Genomic DNA, 18,017 nt, shown 5'->3' on the forward strand with positions numbered 1-18,017 from the left:
TTCGCCTTTATTGGCTGAACTAGCTCGAGTCACACGACTGTAGCCCAAATTTCAATTTGGGTTCTGCCGGCAAAATGTCGCATCACAATGCTGCACTGTGCCGCTGGTGGAGTTTTCAGTTTGAAAACTCCCACCGCACAACCCAAATTTGCGACGGACGTCCTCGCGCACGTTAGCTCGCCCACGCTCGCCCACGTTAGCTCGCGCACGTTAGCTCGCCCACGTCAGCTCGCGCACGTTAGCTCGCCCACGTCGCATCGCCTCCTGTCTGAGCTCAGCCTAGGTCCTCAGGGACCACCAACAGGCCAGCTTTAATGAATATCCCTACTCCAGCACATGTGGCTCAATCAGTGCCACCTGTGCTGAAGCAGGTATATCCATAAAAACTAGTCTGTTGGTGGCCCTTGAGGATTGAGTTTGAGACCCCTGGACTAGACAGATTTCAATATAGGATAAGTAAACAAAAGATTTGGACAGATGTACGCTGCACAAATAGGGTCAGCCCGCTCACTGCACACAGAGGTAATATAACATTGTGTACACGGTCAGGAATTTGCAACAATGTAGACATGTATTTATCTTTCATTTTAAGTTAAAAGTTGCAGTCCACAAATGTCTTTTTTTCCCCTGTGGGTACTGCCCATTAATGAGGCTTCCTACCGCAATTTGCTTATTTCACAGCCTGTTCGCCGAATAACACACACAATTTTTGGGGGATGTTTATTACTTCAACGTTTTGATTCCCAATGATAGACCTGGGCACCAATGGCCCCGCAGGAGCCAAAGAGGTTTTTATGAAAAACAAACATGTCCGCCTGAGAGACCAGGCCACGGCTCTGCCTGACTGTCCCTGTGTTTGCCGTGCACATGGACAGAAGTCTCCCCTAGCATGAGGCTCCATTTCCAGCCTTTATTTCCGCTCTAACTGCCACAAATTATACAACACTACAGCTGAACGCTGGGCCCCTTTCCTTTCATCTGCACGCCAAGAGCAATCACATTACCCTGGTAACCAGCGGTCACATGACCAGCACCTGCTCTTTTGGCTGGATGCCACTGACTCGAGCCATCTGCTTCCCTCAATCAGCTTTCAAACATTGGCAACACCTGCGCTGCCGCACTTTGTGGTCCCTTTTATTAATTTATTTTCTGTTATTATATCGAATCAGTGCAACGGAGACGTCGGGAATAGTTAAAAAATGTTTTTTTTTTTTTTTTTTTAACTCCCGCTTTTTAACCCTAAAGGTGCCGGAGCTTTGCTGCTCAGTGGCAGCACCTCCCTCCCGCCCCCTCACTGGCGTTAAACTCTTTGGGTGCCCTGAGAGGTAGCTATTACGTCACGGGCCTGGCGCTCCGGGAAACCCCGTGACGCTGTGTGGCTGTGTCAGCTCCTGCTTGTTTTTCATGGAGAGATCCGCCGAGAAGTGGAACGGAAGGGAATGGAACAGTCCTACTCCGTGTGATCTCTAATGTTACACAGATACCCTAAAATAGAGCAGGACTGTTCCAACAGAGGCATCAACCTTGTTATCAAAGCGAATATTGGGATCTCACAACTAAAGCTGTATTGGGGCGATAGTCACTAAAGACTAAGGGCCTCATGCAGAGAGCAGCGCTATATATAATCTCGCCATTTTTCGGCGAAAATCGTGCAAAAAACAGCTGAAAATGGCGAGGTAGGAAAAACGCGCCATTTTTTTTTCTATTTATAAATCTCGCCGCACGGCTGGCGAGAACCTACATCTCGCCAGCTTTAAAAATGTCCAAATTCAGAAAGGCGCGAACGCCATCAATAACATGGCGCGATTTTCTTCAATTTGCTCCGCCAACTAAAGTTAGCAAGAAGCAGGAGCTCGCCGGTCATAGGAAGAAAAAAAAAATAATGCGCGATTTTTTCCCCCCCCCTTTCAGCAGCGCGCATCTTTCCTTTTTCGACTCGCCACACGCTTTCATGCCAGAAATTGCGAATTTCGCCCATTTCTGCATATGGAGATAAAAACTCTCCATTAAATCTAGTTTTTCTAAAACTCTCCAATTATTTCTACCGCTGCTCTCTGCATAGGCCCCTTACACTTCAATCTCGCCGTTGGTTATTTTAAACGTTGTCGGATATTAGTGTTTAGTCTCTTACTTAGGCCTCGGTCCCGCTGCGCTCGTTGGCGCGGGCGGCGGGTCGCGAGTTCCCCACCAGCAGGGGAATCCTCGCGAGCCGGTCCCGGTCCCCCCTGGCGGCACAGCTGACTACACGCTGTAGCGCGTCAGCCGCTGGAGACACCAGAGAATGGTGTTTCCTAGCGTTGACGCGTGACGTGTGTGGCTGTGAGCCAATGGGGAGGGGAGGCTTCGGGAGGAGGAGAGGCTTCGGGGAGCGGGGAGGAGTGTGGAGTGAAAGCAGGTGAGTGCCTGTGTGTGTGTGTCTGAGTGCGTGCGTGCCTGTCTGTGTGTGTATGTGTGTGCCCGAGTGCGTGAGTGCCTGCCTCTGTCTGTGTGTGTGTGTGTGTGTGTATGAGTGCGTGAGTGCCTGCCTGTGTGTGCGCGCGTGTGTGTGTATGAGTGCGTGAGTGCCTGCCTGTGTGTGTGTGTGTGTGTGCGCGTGTGTGTGTGTGTATGAATGAGTGCCTGCGTGTGTGTGTTTAAACTTACCTTCCAGCTCCAGCCCGAGTCCGTGGAGGGAGGGGGGGGGGAGAGTAGCGGGTCCCTCCGCTCAAGCCACGCCCCCCCTCCCTGTCAAACCGCCCACCTCCCGATCAAACCTCCCACCTCCCGCTCCGGCTCCCGCTCCCTACAGACCGCAGATCGCGGTCTGTGTATGTCAGCGCACCGCCTGTCAGCAGCGCAGGTGCGCTGACTCTGGGAGCGGGGCCTTAGCCTAAGTTGTCTGTGAGTAGAGTTACTGGCTATGAACCTCTTACACCCAGGCTGTGCTGAGAAGCTGGGTAATGCGGCAGGCATAGGTTTATAGGGGTCTCATGAAGCAAAAGGTGACACTGTGTTCATTTGCATGTCATTTCCCAGAATCCTTGGCTGCAGTGGAAGCACTAAGCCGAGAGATAGGCCGGGTCCCCAGTGATCACTGCGACACGCGCGACGCACACCAGATACTCAACTTTTATCCGGAAGGCCCCAGTGCTTTCTGTTGTGGGCACTCACGAAGCGCGATGGCGCGTCAGCCAGCAGGGAAGACAAGACTGTTGTCTTCCCGAGCAGCGACGCAGTCACATGGTGTCCGGAGAACCAATGGTAGGGCAGATAGTTTTGACCAATAGGAATGCAGGTAGTGGACCAATGGTCACGCCCCCCATCATGGCCACGCCCCCTTGCACTCCCTACAGTCTGCAGCTTATAGCTGTGCATGCGTCACCAGGCGCATGCAGCAGTCAACACTGGGGCCGTAGCATAGTGGGGAAATGCAGGGTTGCAGATTTGTGCGATAAGTGAATGTGCTCACAAGTGATTTCTATTTGCGAGTCAAACTTATAATTCTAGCCCTGGTTTTTTTTTTTAGGTTAACGCTTCGTGCAAGCACGATTACAAAAATAATTTGTATAAAGGTCTGAGTGCAGTATTGGGTATCTATCTGTGGGTGTTCTATCTGTTATTTTTTTGCTGATCAAAAACAATGGGCAATTTTCTAGTAATTAATGGACTAGTCTTGAGCAGGGTTAGGAAACGAACTATAAATGGACTAGTAGCACTGCAGCTATAAGACTTCCTGTGATATTAGCCTGCAAGGAGCAGCTGATCTGTCTGGCAGCTGAGTGGTTAAATTTTTAAGCACTTCTGCAAAGGAGTTTACTCCAACCCCAGGTCTTAAGGGGTTGGAAGCTAAAGTGCAGCAAACTCCACAGCCAAACATCAGAGAGGAGTCTGGTCTGATCACCACTCACTGATGGTGAAGCGAAGATGGACATTTCTGAATAGCTAGACTACAATTTACCAGAAGCTTTATTTCATGTGCCAAGGCCTGTGGTCAGGTTAGGCCAGGGTTGGACAACTCCAGTCCTCAAGGGACACCAACAGGTCAGGTTTTCAGGATATCACTGCTCAGCACAGGTGACTCAATCAGTGGCTCAGTCTTCAACTGCGTCACCTGTGCTGAAGCAGGGATATCCTGAAAACGGGACCTGTTGGTGGCCCTTGAGGACCCCCGGTGTTGCCCACCCCTGGGTTAGGCACATGCAATAGATAAAGGCAGTCACTGCTTACTAGGCAACAAAGCTGCTATGTAATTGGCACTGTACCTCAAACCCCAGTTGTACCAAGGGCGTTAACCCTTTCACTGCCAGCATGGACAAACATTGCAAAGTAGGTGCTCATGTGGTTTCTTCGTGACCTCTAAAAATAATCCTAGTCAAAAAATATCTTGACATAGAAATCTGTGTAATGTCAGCAATTGCCACCTTATTCTAAAAAATAAAAACTTTAAAAAATAAAACCACCAAACAAGTGCTTTCTCCAACACTGTTAGAGGCACATTAGTGCTTGTGCAACTAAACGATGATCTGTGTATTACAGAGGCATGATCTGTGTATTACAGAGGCATTAACTGTGCCTTGAACGATTAGTCAAGACTTCCTGTTCAGAGATGAGGATATGAAGAAACCTTTAATGACATTTCTCCAGATCCTGACGCCGAGCTATAATTCATGGAGCGCGCAGGTCAATACCAAGCAGAATGAAGACACTAATGCAGCAGCTTGATATTTTTCCATGAACCCAACTTACAATGCTTGATCTTCCCAAAGCCTGATGTAGTACACAGCACAGGTTATTTGAGCTTCACTTAATTATATAAATAGCCCCATCATAAAGTTGTGGCAATTTGCTAAAGCAGCAGAAACCCTCATTCAACTAATAATTGAATACTGATGTGAAATATTTGCAGGGGGGCGCCTAAAATTGTAGGCTACTGATATCTCTGTAAAAAAAAAAAAAAAAAACACTGATGCATAGGGAGAGAGAGAGAGAGAGAGTGTCTCCATGACTAAAACAATGACACTGAGTCTGAAGCAGGGGAACCTAGTTCAATTCCCAGTGTTATCGCCTTATGATCTTGGGCAGGTCACATTATCTCTGTGCCTCAGGCACCAAAATCGTAGATTATAAACTCATCTGGGCATCTAATTCCTATGATCACTATACGGTCATCGTTAAGTACTTTGAGACCCATTGGGAGAAAAATGCTCAATGAAAAAAGTATTATGAAGTTATTATACTTCTGCGTAGATAAATGCAACATGGGAATGGCTGAAGTATTGGTTTTACTTAAATGTGCTAGCTGTTTTGATGTTCAGTTAGGATTGCATGCATATATTTGAAAAGCAAAATAAGCATACTGTAAATTAAGGGTAGTGAAACAAATTATGGAGAAGTTTCGTTTACTATCAGAACAATATACCGTGTCTAGTGTTTGAATGAAATATAATAGCATTTGATATGTGCAGCCATGTTTGCCAAACAGTTCTGTGGTATAACATCTGAAGCAGTCTATGACTTATCTTACAGATAGATGTATCTTACAGAGTGTTTAATATCCAGACTTGAACCAATATTTTAGTAGGCTGGTCCAGCAACAAATGGCGTTAATGGATGTACCTATTTATTTGCCCAGGACATACTTGAAAGAGAGGATTTTATTTCCTGGTAAAACATTTTATAAAGAAATAAAATAAATATTTATATATATCCAAAGCCATTATCATTCATTAGCCCTTGCAAAAGCTACCTTGTGCAAACCCAGGATTATTTGAGACACAATATACTATATTTTGCTTTACCAAATCAAAATTACCACTCAGCACTTTCCCAATTACCTTGTAACACATTGCAGTGCTTTCTGGGGTCAATTGTGTTGGTAAATCTGCCTTAGAAATACAATGTATAAATTCTTACATGCAAGCTTTCAGCATCTGTCTCCTCTAGCAGTGATCATCGCAACAAGATGAAAGTCAGATCACCAGCTGACATGGTTTGTAATGGGTATTTTCAGTTGTCTCAAAGTAGCTCCCACCTTTGGTAGAATAGCAACACTAACAATACTTCTCCTTTAATTAATGTGGCAAGCTGGGATCAAAGGAAAATGTAAAGTGGAAAAGCTGTTCTATCTACTGTGTGGGTTCAAAGTGTCATGTAATCGCTGAAGAATCTAAACACAGAAGTAGCCAGAGCTTCACAATATAGAATGTAACAAATAAAAGTTGCAATTCTTGCAATAAAAAAGCCTCCCACTTAAACTAGTAGTTTTTCATTTTGGAAAAATATTGATAAACATTTTAGCTGGGGATGTAAAACAAAAGTAATTAAAAATGGTGCACAGTTGTGAATTAAAAAAAAAAAAACCCCTACAGAGAAGAGATGAATTTAGGCACCTGTAGTTCAAAATCTATAGTAATGTGTGGTAACCACTAACAAATTTAAAACAAAAAATAAAGATGCACTAACAAACTGTGGTCTAAACAAAGTATACAAATAGTGCTGCAAGAATAAGAACGGTCCCCAGTTCAGATTGATTAGTGTCCAGGAAAATCATCGTACCTCAACATGAGAAGAAAAAAAAAAGACAGAAAAAATATATTGTGAAGCACGTTCACAGACAGCAACATTGGGGAGATATGCACTTAACTGAAGTGCCTGAACCCAGTCACTAAGAGGTTTCTTTGCTCCTCCGCTCCCACAGAAACTGGATTAAAAGAATCAGAGCCTCTTCGTAAAATTCCAAACTTTATCCAAAAAGTAACACTCACATAAAACAGAGTACTGTATACACAGCAGATACGGGACCAGCCCGTAAACTTCTCCTCAGTGACCGCGCCTCTCCTTCGCCGTTCCAGCCGGTGTTCTAAGTCACTTCCGGTTTCGGAGTGTTGCACTCAAACTGGTCCCCCTGCAACCCTGCGTGTTTTGCAGGTAGTTCCTGATTCCTCTGGGATATGTATGACATGCCCTTATGTCTCCTCCTAATAAATTACTCTCTACTGCTACAATCAATTAGCTTTAATTAGATATATAAAAAGAAGAAAACGGGTTATACAGGCTGAGAATATACACAGCAATTACATATATATATATATATATATACATATATATATATATATATATATATATATATATATATATATATATATATATACATACACATACACATATATAAAACAAAAAGGGGCAGCACGGGCTCCATAGTGTAAATAGTATAGGTTTTATTAACACAAGCTAAAATCAGGTCACTCATAGCAATGAGGTAGGACATGCGCATCGGACAGACACCAGTATCTCGTTGTTTGTCTGACGGTATGGAGCTGTAGACTCGTGGCTGAATGCGTGTGAATCTCTTTCACTCCCACAGCCGGGCACCTCCGATGTGCGTCCACTCAACGGCCCCCGGCTAAGCGGTACATGTTCTCCTTGTTCCGCAACACAATAGCTCCCCTCCGATACAGCAAAAACACAATAGAGTAGATTCCTGGTGCTGCTAGTAGCATTAACACCCTTACGCGTTATGTCGCAAATGTACCGGCGACTTCTTCAGAGGAGAAGAATCGACTCACTTGAATTAAAACAAATTTATTTTGGCTATTATAAGTTATATATTAAGTCACAATGATTGCGTTTTTAAGGATAAGTATTATTAACCGCTATGTGGGACAGCGATGGGATTTAAGTTTGCGCCGAGCTGCGCCAACCTGTTCATGGGTCAATGGGAGGAGGAGACCATATGGACAGGTGACGTGTCTGGCGCAAACCTAGTGCTCTGGCGGAGATTTATCGACGACATTATTTTTATTTCGAGAGGGGCAATGAAAGCCTGACTACATTTTTAGAGACATAAATACAAACAATTGGAATTTAAAATTTACGATCAAATTTAGTCGTGAAAAAATTGGATTTTTAGACCTCTGCATATATGTAGAGAATGGGACTATTAAAACAAAAACATTTCATAAACCAGTAGACTGCAATAGCTATATTCTTTCCTCAAGAAATCAACACTTAAGATGGCTCAAAAATATCCCCAAGGGAGAATTTAAGCGCATTACATTCACTAGAACAATCTGCAGTACTTACAAAAAACTTTGAAGAAAGAAAGTATAATGATAAGCTAATAAAAGATGCAGAGGTATAAGCATTAAATATAGGTAGAAAAGAGCTGTTAGACTATAAAAAAAAGATGATTAATATAAAGATAATATGGTATCTTTTATTACACAGTACAATACTGAATATAAAAGAATCGAAAATTGTTGCAAAAAGATTCTCCAACAAGACCAGTTACAAAAAGATCATGTTATGGAAAGACCAAGAATGATATATGCAAGAGCAGAAAATATCAAAAAAAGAATAGCACCTAGTATACCTAGCATGGAAGAACCAAGTTGAATTTGGCTATACCACAGGGCTTCTTTAGATGCAGGAAATGTAAATATTGTAAATATGGAATAAATGGAAAGGAATTCAAATCGAAACATACAGGGGAGAGTTTCAAAATAAATAAATTCATCAATTGTGACAATGGAGTAATCTATTAATAGTGTGCCCATGCAGTCAAAAAGATTTCTCAAACCGTGCATTGGTGAACATTGCGTTTCAAGTCCCTTGAATATTTCTGCAATGTATCAAGTAATTAAAAAAAATTCCATTCCTGTAATCCCAATGGTTTAACCTTCATGGGAATCGATAGGGTAGGGGCTAGGCATAAGGGGAGGAGAATAAGTATGGAAAATTTCACAAAAGGAATCTATGTGGATTTATAAATTAAAAACTTTGATTCCCATAGGGCTTAATATTAACATAGATTTGGGCTGTTTCTTAACATGATACTATATAATTTTTGAATGGATATCCATTTTGTTACTTACCTTCTCAAACTCATAAATAGTGTTTTTTTCCACTGTGATCTCTGCTATCTATAAAAGTTGAATATATAAATGATTGGCATATCATCGTGCCTTTTGTCCAAATTGATTGGCTAAACATTAACAAATCTTATGTAATACCAATCAACTTTCTATATAGGTCTCTAAGGTATAGCCTTATCATGGTGTCTTCTGTCTAAATCATTGGTTAAACAATAACAAATCCTACGTAAAACCAATCAACTTCTTAAATAGGCCTATGTGAATTTAAATTTTCATTTTTATTGAAATATTGGACACACACACACACACACACACACACACACACACACACACACACACACACACACACACACACACACACACACACACACACACACACACACACACACACACACACACACACACACACACCTTTACCATCAGTGGTGGTGATAAAAATAAAGACAGCACTCAGTAGTAAGGTCCAAAAAAACAAAACTGTATTCAGCAATAAGTCACACAAATCCAACGTTTTGATCCACCAAATGGGATCTTTCTCAAATGGAAATATTACTGTATGCTCATTTGCCTGTCTTAGACAGGTCTGCAACCCCGCCTTTCACCATTATCACCCAGCACACAGCGCTTCCACTGCGGCAAGGGATTCTGGGAAATGACATGCAAATGAGCACACAGTGCCACCTTTTGCATCAAAACCATATAACATGGTCCCCTGTAAGCTTATGCTTGCTGCATTTCACAGCTTTGAGCCCAGCCTGGGTTAAGATGCATAGCCAGTAAACCCACCCACAGACAGCTTTTTCGACCTTAATGGGTCTCATCAGTGTGGGGTTGTTTATACTGGCTTTGCAAAATGAAGCTTAGGATAAGTTTCACCACACTTAGTTAAGTTATAGTGGGTAAAAGTGTATATATACATATACACATACACATACTAGGAGGAGACATTAGGGCATGTCATACATACCCCTGAGGAAGCAGGAACTACCTGCGAAAAGCATAGGGTTGCAGGGGGACCAGTTTGAGTGCAACACTCCGAAACCGGAAGTGACGTAGAACGCCGGCTGGAACGGCGAAAGAGAGTCGCAGTCACCGGGGAGAAGGAGAAGTTTACTGGCTGGTCCCGTATCTGCTGTGTATACTCTGTTTTATGTGAGTGTTACTTTTTGGATAAAGTTTGGACTTTTACGAAGAGGCTCTGATTCTTTTAATCCAGTTGCTGTGGGAGCGGAGTAGCAAAGAAACCTCTTAGTGACTGGGCTCAGGCACTTCAGTTAAGTGCATATCTCACCATTGTTGCTGTCTGTGAATGTGCTTCACTTTATATTTTTTTTCTGTCTTTTTTCTTCTCTTTTATGTTGAGGTGCGCTGATTTTCCTGGACACTAACCACTAACAAAGCAATGTTTATTATATATTGTATTTTAGAAATTATACTTTAAAAAAGTAATTGTCATTCAGTTGATCATTTTCAGAATAAATGTCATTTGTGGAGTACAAAAAAAGGCAGTAACGTAGTGGTTGGGTGATAAATTGCCTTCATTTTAATTGTTCTAAACAACAGCAACAGTGGCTCGCACTTTAAAAGAAAAATCTCAAAAGAAAAGAAAAATTATAATTTTGTGGGAATACAAGAAAATCCCTCACTTAAAAGTGCCGCCCTGATCATTATTTTTAGTGCCCTGGACCACAGGCATTAGCGATCATGTGACTGCTCTCCTGAACAATCACATGATTGCTTCCTGGTTCTGATGAGCGGAAGGGGAGTCAGTTATTCAGTTGATTTCACGGTCAACACCCGTGCGGAGCGCCAGTCGTGAGCGCTGCCTAAAAAACTAGCAAAAGCCACGGCATACGTCATAAGGCCGCAAAGAATTCATTGGGCTTTTCAATGCGATATCTATTTTTATGTTGTTGCAATCCAGCGATACCAGTCTCCAAAATCATAGACTTGGCAGATATGGCTCCAATTTTCCCCTGAAACGTCCCTACGATGATGCTGGCGTGATAAATCCGTATTTTTATCATTTCTAATGCTTTTAAATATATACATTTGGTTATATTTTTCTTTTTTTAAGAGAGTTGTCAACATTACTGTGAGTGTAGCGAGAAATCTCATCAATAGTGCATTCCCCAAAAGAGATCCCCCTCTAGTATGGATTGATCCTAATGGCCCTGTTATGATATTGAATAAAAACTTGTCATTTTTATTCCTTAAAAAATACTATCAATTGCAGTTATATATTAGTAATTAACAGTGCTCTATTTATAAGAGAGAATGGAAAACACACAAGCACACTATTTTTTTTAACTAAATCAGAATGGTGTTTTTGATTGACTTAAGAGGTTACCCGACTGAGTGTCATTTTGACCCTGCTACGCGGAAAGATCACGGGGGAAAAAAATATTTAGGATAGAGAGACCAGCTACCTATGGCTGGCACTTTTCAGGAAAAAATACTTTTGACCATAAAAAAAAAAAAAAGAAAACAAAGTGTAATTCTCAGAAAGCATTGTAAATTCAAACACTAATATGAAGTATTTTTTTATCCTAATGAAAACAGTGTTTTCGAGCCGATTAGGTAGCTCTGACTGTGCCTCCATCTGGAAAGTATATATTTTCCAACGTTGGTCACAGCTTGAAAAACAGGTTCACGTGTTTGGAAACTATTCAGAACAGTTGTAAGATATTTTGGATACAAAGAAAGTAATGCTTTCCTAAAAATATAAAATCTGAAATTAATATTTACACCTGAACATATGTAAGCATTTGTCAGTCATACTGTTGCCGTTTTACATTAGCGTCACACTGACATTGCACAAAGCAATGTGTAATGTATGCATACAAGAACTGGGAATAGAAAGAGTAATATATGCATACAAGAACTGGGAATAGAAAGTAGCCAACCTCTCTGCCTGTGTCATGATATCGTAAACCATGGTCCTACCCAATATACACCTCTTCGGAAGGCACACTTTAGCCTAAACTGAATAGGCAATAACTAGGTCTTCTGGTCTTTTTGTGGGCATTGTTTGATTGTTGCCGTTTGCTACGACGAAAGCTTTTAGTGAACCTAAAGTCCAAACCACATACACAAATGGACACCTGCAATCATTCAATATATGCGAGTCACAATGCAGCGATCAAATCCCCTTCCTCATTCCACAAACTTAAATATATGTCGCAGTAAATGTCAATACTGAGTATACATATTACTACAGTATCCCAATTATTTGTGACCTCTGGGAACCAAGACGTAGCACAACGAGCAAGGATGTCATGATAATTGTGGATGGTGCCCATCCCTACTGTCCTCAAAGTGAATATGGAAAGAGGACTCCTGGTAACTGTAGATCTTTTTACCACAGGTGCATATTGATCTGGAGAACCCAGGAGCAGCACATGGAGAATAGGTATCGGTACTCGCGTGGACTTGGTTTACACCAAAACATTGATCACTTGTAACAAGTTACTCTTAAAAACAAGGTCCACGTTACAAGCCAAAATATTGATTGGTAACCATTAGATTTCCCTTAAGAACAAGTCAATGTGAGTGCCATTACTTATTCTACATGTACTGCTGTAAAGTCATCCAGTTATTGTGAGTTGCGTTTTTAAAGGAGAGACATCCTTAGTGGGCTAAAAGGGTTATGTAATAATAAGTACAAATTCATTCCAAAACGTCCTTTTTGAGAGCCATTCCACAATATGATTTCATGCTGTTAACCACACTGAATGACCATTTTCTTTGCATAAGAAATTCTTTATAATGACATACCCCATCTGATACTGAATGACATGCTACATCACTTAACCCTTTCAGTGCTGCAGGCATTGCACCATCCAAGCCCACACCTCCCCAGTGCACACCAATTAGTACGGTGTTCAGTTCATATCTGTGCTTACCTCGTCTTCTTGCTGGCCTTTGATTTTGGCGTGGTAGCTTTCACCTTCTTCTCCTTTGGCTCTTTGGGAGGTTTGGGTTGTTTAGGAGCCTTGGGTTCCTTCGGCTCTTTCTTTGCTTTCGGCTCCTTCGGCTCTTTCGGCTCCTTGGGCTCCTTTTTTATTTTAGGCTTTTTCTTCTTCTTCCCCACATCTGGTGTGCCATCGATTAGGAACTCTGGGTTATCACCAGCGAGGCCTCCTTTGCCAAAGCCTTTGCTGGTCTTCTCTGCGGCTATGTGGTTGTTTTTTTTCTTCCTTTTCTTCTGCTGGGGCTGTGCCTGCACCGATGGTAAGAAATCGTCCGTGTTCATTAAAGGTGCATTGGGGCCACTAATTCGAGTCAGATCCGGCACGGATTTATCAAGAAAGGGTTCTGATGGGGAATGCTGAAACAAAAAGAAATAGATTAGATTTTGTGACAAAACAAACCGTTCATTTACCAACAAGTTACATTAAACACTAAAAAGGTACCAGCAGGAAGAATCCCATTTACCAACCCAGGAGAACAACTGGGACATAAGCATTAACAGCCAACTCAGACCCTCTGACTAATAACTCATCTAAATTGCATAATAGAAGAACTTGGAAGTAAAAAGGTGCACCACAATATCCTGTTTACATCATATGTAACCGGAGAGCATCTTGTAAGATTTAAATATAGGTGTGACCCCAAATGGATGTTCCTTTTACAATAGGATTGAATTTGACGTTTCAAAGGTGTGATTCTGCCTAAGTGAAAACATTGTATCCCCTTATTCATGTGGTTCCTTTAGTTTCAGCCCTGGGGACCCCCCGCTTCTCATGATACCTGCCTCCAGTACTGTCTCCTCCAGGGGAAACAAAATGGAGGTTTAAAGCTCACACGTCATGCAGGCCAATAGGAAGCCCCAACATTATCCATTGCAGCTTCCTACTGGCCCGTGTGATGCAGGAGGGTCAGAGCTGAAATGAACGCGCAGACCCCTTGCTGCCTATAGAAGTTAAAATTCAAGAAAGAAATGTAAAAATAAATGGTGGCCTACACAGTAAGAATGGGTACCCAATAAAACAGGTTACTTTGAGGACTTCACGCTTCCCATATTGTTCTGAAGACTACCTATAGTCATTTTAAGTTCTACATTTTCCAGGAACCACTTATTCCATCCTTGGTAATGTACGTCAAATAGACATGTAAATATTTGTGACTTCAAACTACACTCTACTGAATATATTCCCATCTATAGCAACAGCACTTTACCAGCTCTTGCAAATGATGTATCCAATAGTAATGGTTATAAGGAATGACCAGAAACTGGACTCGCACATGCACAGAGAAATCAGAAGACAGCCATTTAATATGAATTTACTACACATTATTTATTCTAAAATGGAGATACCCCAATGCCCCTAAGAAACCAAGACAAACAGACTTCGTATTGACAGAGTTGGAAATCAGAAACTTGTATCAACCAATAAATTGCTGCTGCCTCCATAATAAACTAGAACAGAATTTAGCTGCCTGTGCCGGACGTCATCTTCCCCAAGGTAGCGCCAATCAAGATGAAATAAAATGTGCAGCAATTCTGTTAAATATATACAACAATCACAGCTTTGTGTTTTGAGGGAGGGGCGAAAAGGTGGGCTGACATTTTGCACGGTTTGGTAGACTCATAACGCCTCACATGTCTTGGGGAAAGCTGTTTCTGTGAACATTTAACAAAGAACAGATGGTCTGTCCTAATCATGGGGGAGAAAGAACTGGAGAGCTCACTTTAATACCCACTACAAGAGACTACGGATGCTACAAACCTCTCTAAGCAGTCACATGGCAGAGTATTCATTACTACTACTTAGGGAGGGTTTGTTTTGTCATCAGGACATGAATGGCAAGGCGGTTTATCAATTAACATGCAATGCTACAGTTTGAGAACACACCAATGCATTTTATTTTACCCTCTAGTGACAGAAAATACCTTGAGCGCTGCGCAAGTTACATTAAGCGACCTAAAGCAGGGGGCTCAATCCCAGTCCTCAAGAACCCCCAAATAGGTCAGGCTTTCAGGATATCCCTGCTTCAGCACAGCTCTTCCACTCAGCCACTGATTGAGCCACCTGTGCTAAAGCAGGGATATTCTGAAAACCTGACCTGTTGGGGTGGTCTTGAAGGCTGGAGTTGAGCACCCCTGACCTAGACAATGCAATGCTGGGATCGCTGCAGCATTCAAAAATAGACCATTAAATACGAGCCCTAACAAAATTATACATGGCACAGTACGAGGGTGTGCTATTTGGAGGTCAGGCCTAAAAGTCAAAAATACCTTAACACAGGGTAACCCACACTAGGCTCTGATGGGACTATAAAACACACACTTTTGTTTGCTGCCCCTCCCCACCCTTCATCATCACTGTGTGTATGTCAGTGTGTATCTGTGACAGAGGTGCACACACACACACACACACACACACACACACACACACACTGAGGCGCACTTCCACATGTGCGTGTGTACGTACACACACACACACACACACGCACACACGATGATCAGAGCCAAGTTCATTTGTTAACTGGATGTTAGAGAAATCCTGCAAACCTGACCGGGAGGACTCACCGTGGGACAAAAACAGACCTCAATTATGAAGTGTTCCACGGGGAGCAGTTTCATTTTACTTCGCCCATCGCAAATGAAAGAAAGAGGCGCTGCCACTTTAAGCCCTGCATGTACTGCAATATAAACTGCATTTTGCGCTTCCTGTGAAACACTCCTCTCTCTCTCCCTCCCCCCTTCTGAAATCAGACCATAAATGTTTTGGGGATTTTGCAAACTAGGTCTATTATGTAAAGATAGCAGGATGGGGAATTAATCCAATGAGAGTTACAAAGGTAAAGCTAGGGGAAGGGCAAAGTGCATCAGCAGCGTGCATTCAATCCGGATTACACCAATATGACCCTACCTTAACCCTTCTTGTCTGGAAGCCTCTTTAAACAGTAAAGTGGTTAAATATTGCCAAACACAAAATGACAGAGAATTGCCATGGAAGAGCGTGCTTCTATATTCCCCTGGCCAGATGCTTCGGAGGGAAATCCTGAAACGGTTCTCTACGGGAAGGAATTCCAGCAATTACATCATTGATACTTCGGTTAAGGGGAGAGGAAATAAAGGGAACATGGGTACAGGCAACTGCCCAAATCACAACCATGCCAGTGGCAGGTTTAAAGGCAGAGCAGGACCCCGTGTGCCCAAATACATTAATCACTGGGATCTATGCCGCACTAAAATGTCTAACCAGAATTCCTTTTTGGTATTGTTTTTACCCCCCAAAAAAACGATATTTAGAAGCCCTCTAACTGCCCTGACTGGGTTAAATGTGTAAAGATATTGCATTCTTTAACAATCATTCAATGTAGAACTATCAACATTACTTCCAATTAGTGAAACGCAAACCGATTGAATAAAGGCGGCCTTAATAGGATAACAGGTACACGGCTGCAAATACAAATGTTAGCAATCCGGGAGGCTCACCATATACATGCGATATTAACGGGTATTATTATTTCAAGCATTACAGCCTTCTCCAACATATACACGTTTTACATCAATATCATCCATTTCACGACAAATCTATAAAAAGGTTTAATGAGAGCAGTTAGGAGGCCAAATAGTGGACTCCTAGACATTTTACCAATAGTGGGACACATTAGAGCAGAGGCTCCGTTAAAGCAATGCAAGACCATATTAGCTAAACAGGTGAGTGCCAGGGCGCAAAGTATTGCAGGGGTTAAACAGCATCGGGTCATCTATAATCCAAGTAACCTGGTATTGGGCGACATTTTGTTCATCTCAGAGCTGCTCTTTAGCAAACTGGTTCAAGTGCAAACTGGCATCAGGTTTTAAATGTCAAAATGTTATTGCTGGGCACAGACCACTTAAAATCTGGATCAGGGTTTCTTAGACACGACTGACTATTTATTGGTGGTAAGCCTTGGCTAACCTTTAAGGCTCATTCAAGTAAATGGCCCTTAAAGTGAGCTACGGTTCAGCGTCATTAAGTAAATGTGCCCCTAATGAATCACAGGCAGGATAAAGAGATCCCGGTATGAGTAAAGCTTTAGGCCCATATGTTCCACTAAATAACTGAAGTGACACGCAGTGCTAATTTGCATGTCATTACCCAGAATCCATGTCTGCAGCGGAAGCATTGTATGCCAAGAGAGAACGGGAAAAGGCAGGATTGCAGACCTGCCACGTGCAAATGTGCTCACAAGTGGTACTTTTATTTGCTGTGTAAAACAACTAAAAATGTCATTTCTAAAATGCCTATGTGGGATCTTAATGTACATTGCCAATGATGAGAAAAGATCGAAACCTTGCCAATAGGAATGGTCTTTGAGCATTAAAACGGCTTCCTTCCCGAATCCTGCACCAAGCAGGCCCCTGTCAAACACACCTAAAGCCGAAGGCTCGGGATTACTGGAGACAAGCACTGGGCTATGCCTCTACTTTGTCTTCAGAGGACAGCCTGTATTGTATGTATTCATTCAGCAGTTTGTTCCTGGGTATATTGTGAGCGCAGGAGCTTGGGAGGCCATTGGCCAGTACTCAGAGCTGTCTGAAACATTTACTCAGACTGTACGAGTATGTAAGACTGGAGCTTTAATAGATTAACATGCTATAAAATGAATCTAAACTATCACTCCCACAGGAGTCTGCAACGCATTAGAGCCAAATAAGATGCAGGCCCCTACAACTGCATAGCGGTTTCAAACTAATAACTTCATCGTAACAAGAGAGCATACAGAGAGAGAGCGTACAGAGAGAGAGTGTACAGAGAGAGTGTACAAGAGAGTGTGCATGTATGTTTTTACAAATGTTTGCTTGTGGGACTTCACAAATACTTTATTTTTTCTACTTTTGTGCCATGCTGGTATTTTGGATCCCAGTTGTGATCCTTATAGACTTTGTATATTTAATTTTTCCCGGGCACCACATCTCCCTGTACAGGAACCCTAACTAGTGTGTGCGAGAGACACACACACACACACACACACACACACACACACACACACACACACACACCTCTATTACATTCCCTAAATTACTAAAAAGAAATACTGGTACAGTCGATAATAAAATGCCTACATATAATGCAAAAACCAACAAAAAATGCACAGATGCTAGTGCTGCAGCAAAAGAGACCCAATACTGGCTCCAAACACCCCAACGTAGATGCCACCCGTTCT

At 42.3% G+C, this 18,017-nt stretch overlaps 1 protein-coding gene across 3 annotated transcripts in view; it reads right to left on the reverse strand.

The window, feature by feature from the left end:
* Positions 1-18,017, reverse strand: part of CHD7 (chromodomain helicase DNA binding protein 7) — a 132,186-nt gene that overhangs the window by 61,303 nt on the left and 52,866 nt on the right. For all 3 annotated transcript variants that reach the window (XM_075584040.1, XM_075584038.1, XM_075584039.1), the window contains exon 3: positions 12,758-13,182. In XM_075584040.1, coding sequence (XP_075440155.1) covers positions 12,758-13,182 — 425 coding nt within the window. The remainder of the gene's footprint in view (positions 1-12,757; positions 13,183-18,017) is intronic.

This window comes from Ascaphus truei, chromosome 2 (assembly GCF_040206685.1).
Source record: "Ascaphus truei isolate aAscTru1 chromosome 2, aAscTru1.hap1, whole genome shotgun sequence".
In the NCBI taxonomy this organism is placed as follows: domain Eukaryota; kingdom Metazoa; phylum Chordata; class Amphibia; order Anura; family Ascaphidae; genus Ascaphus; species Ascaphus truei.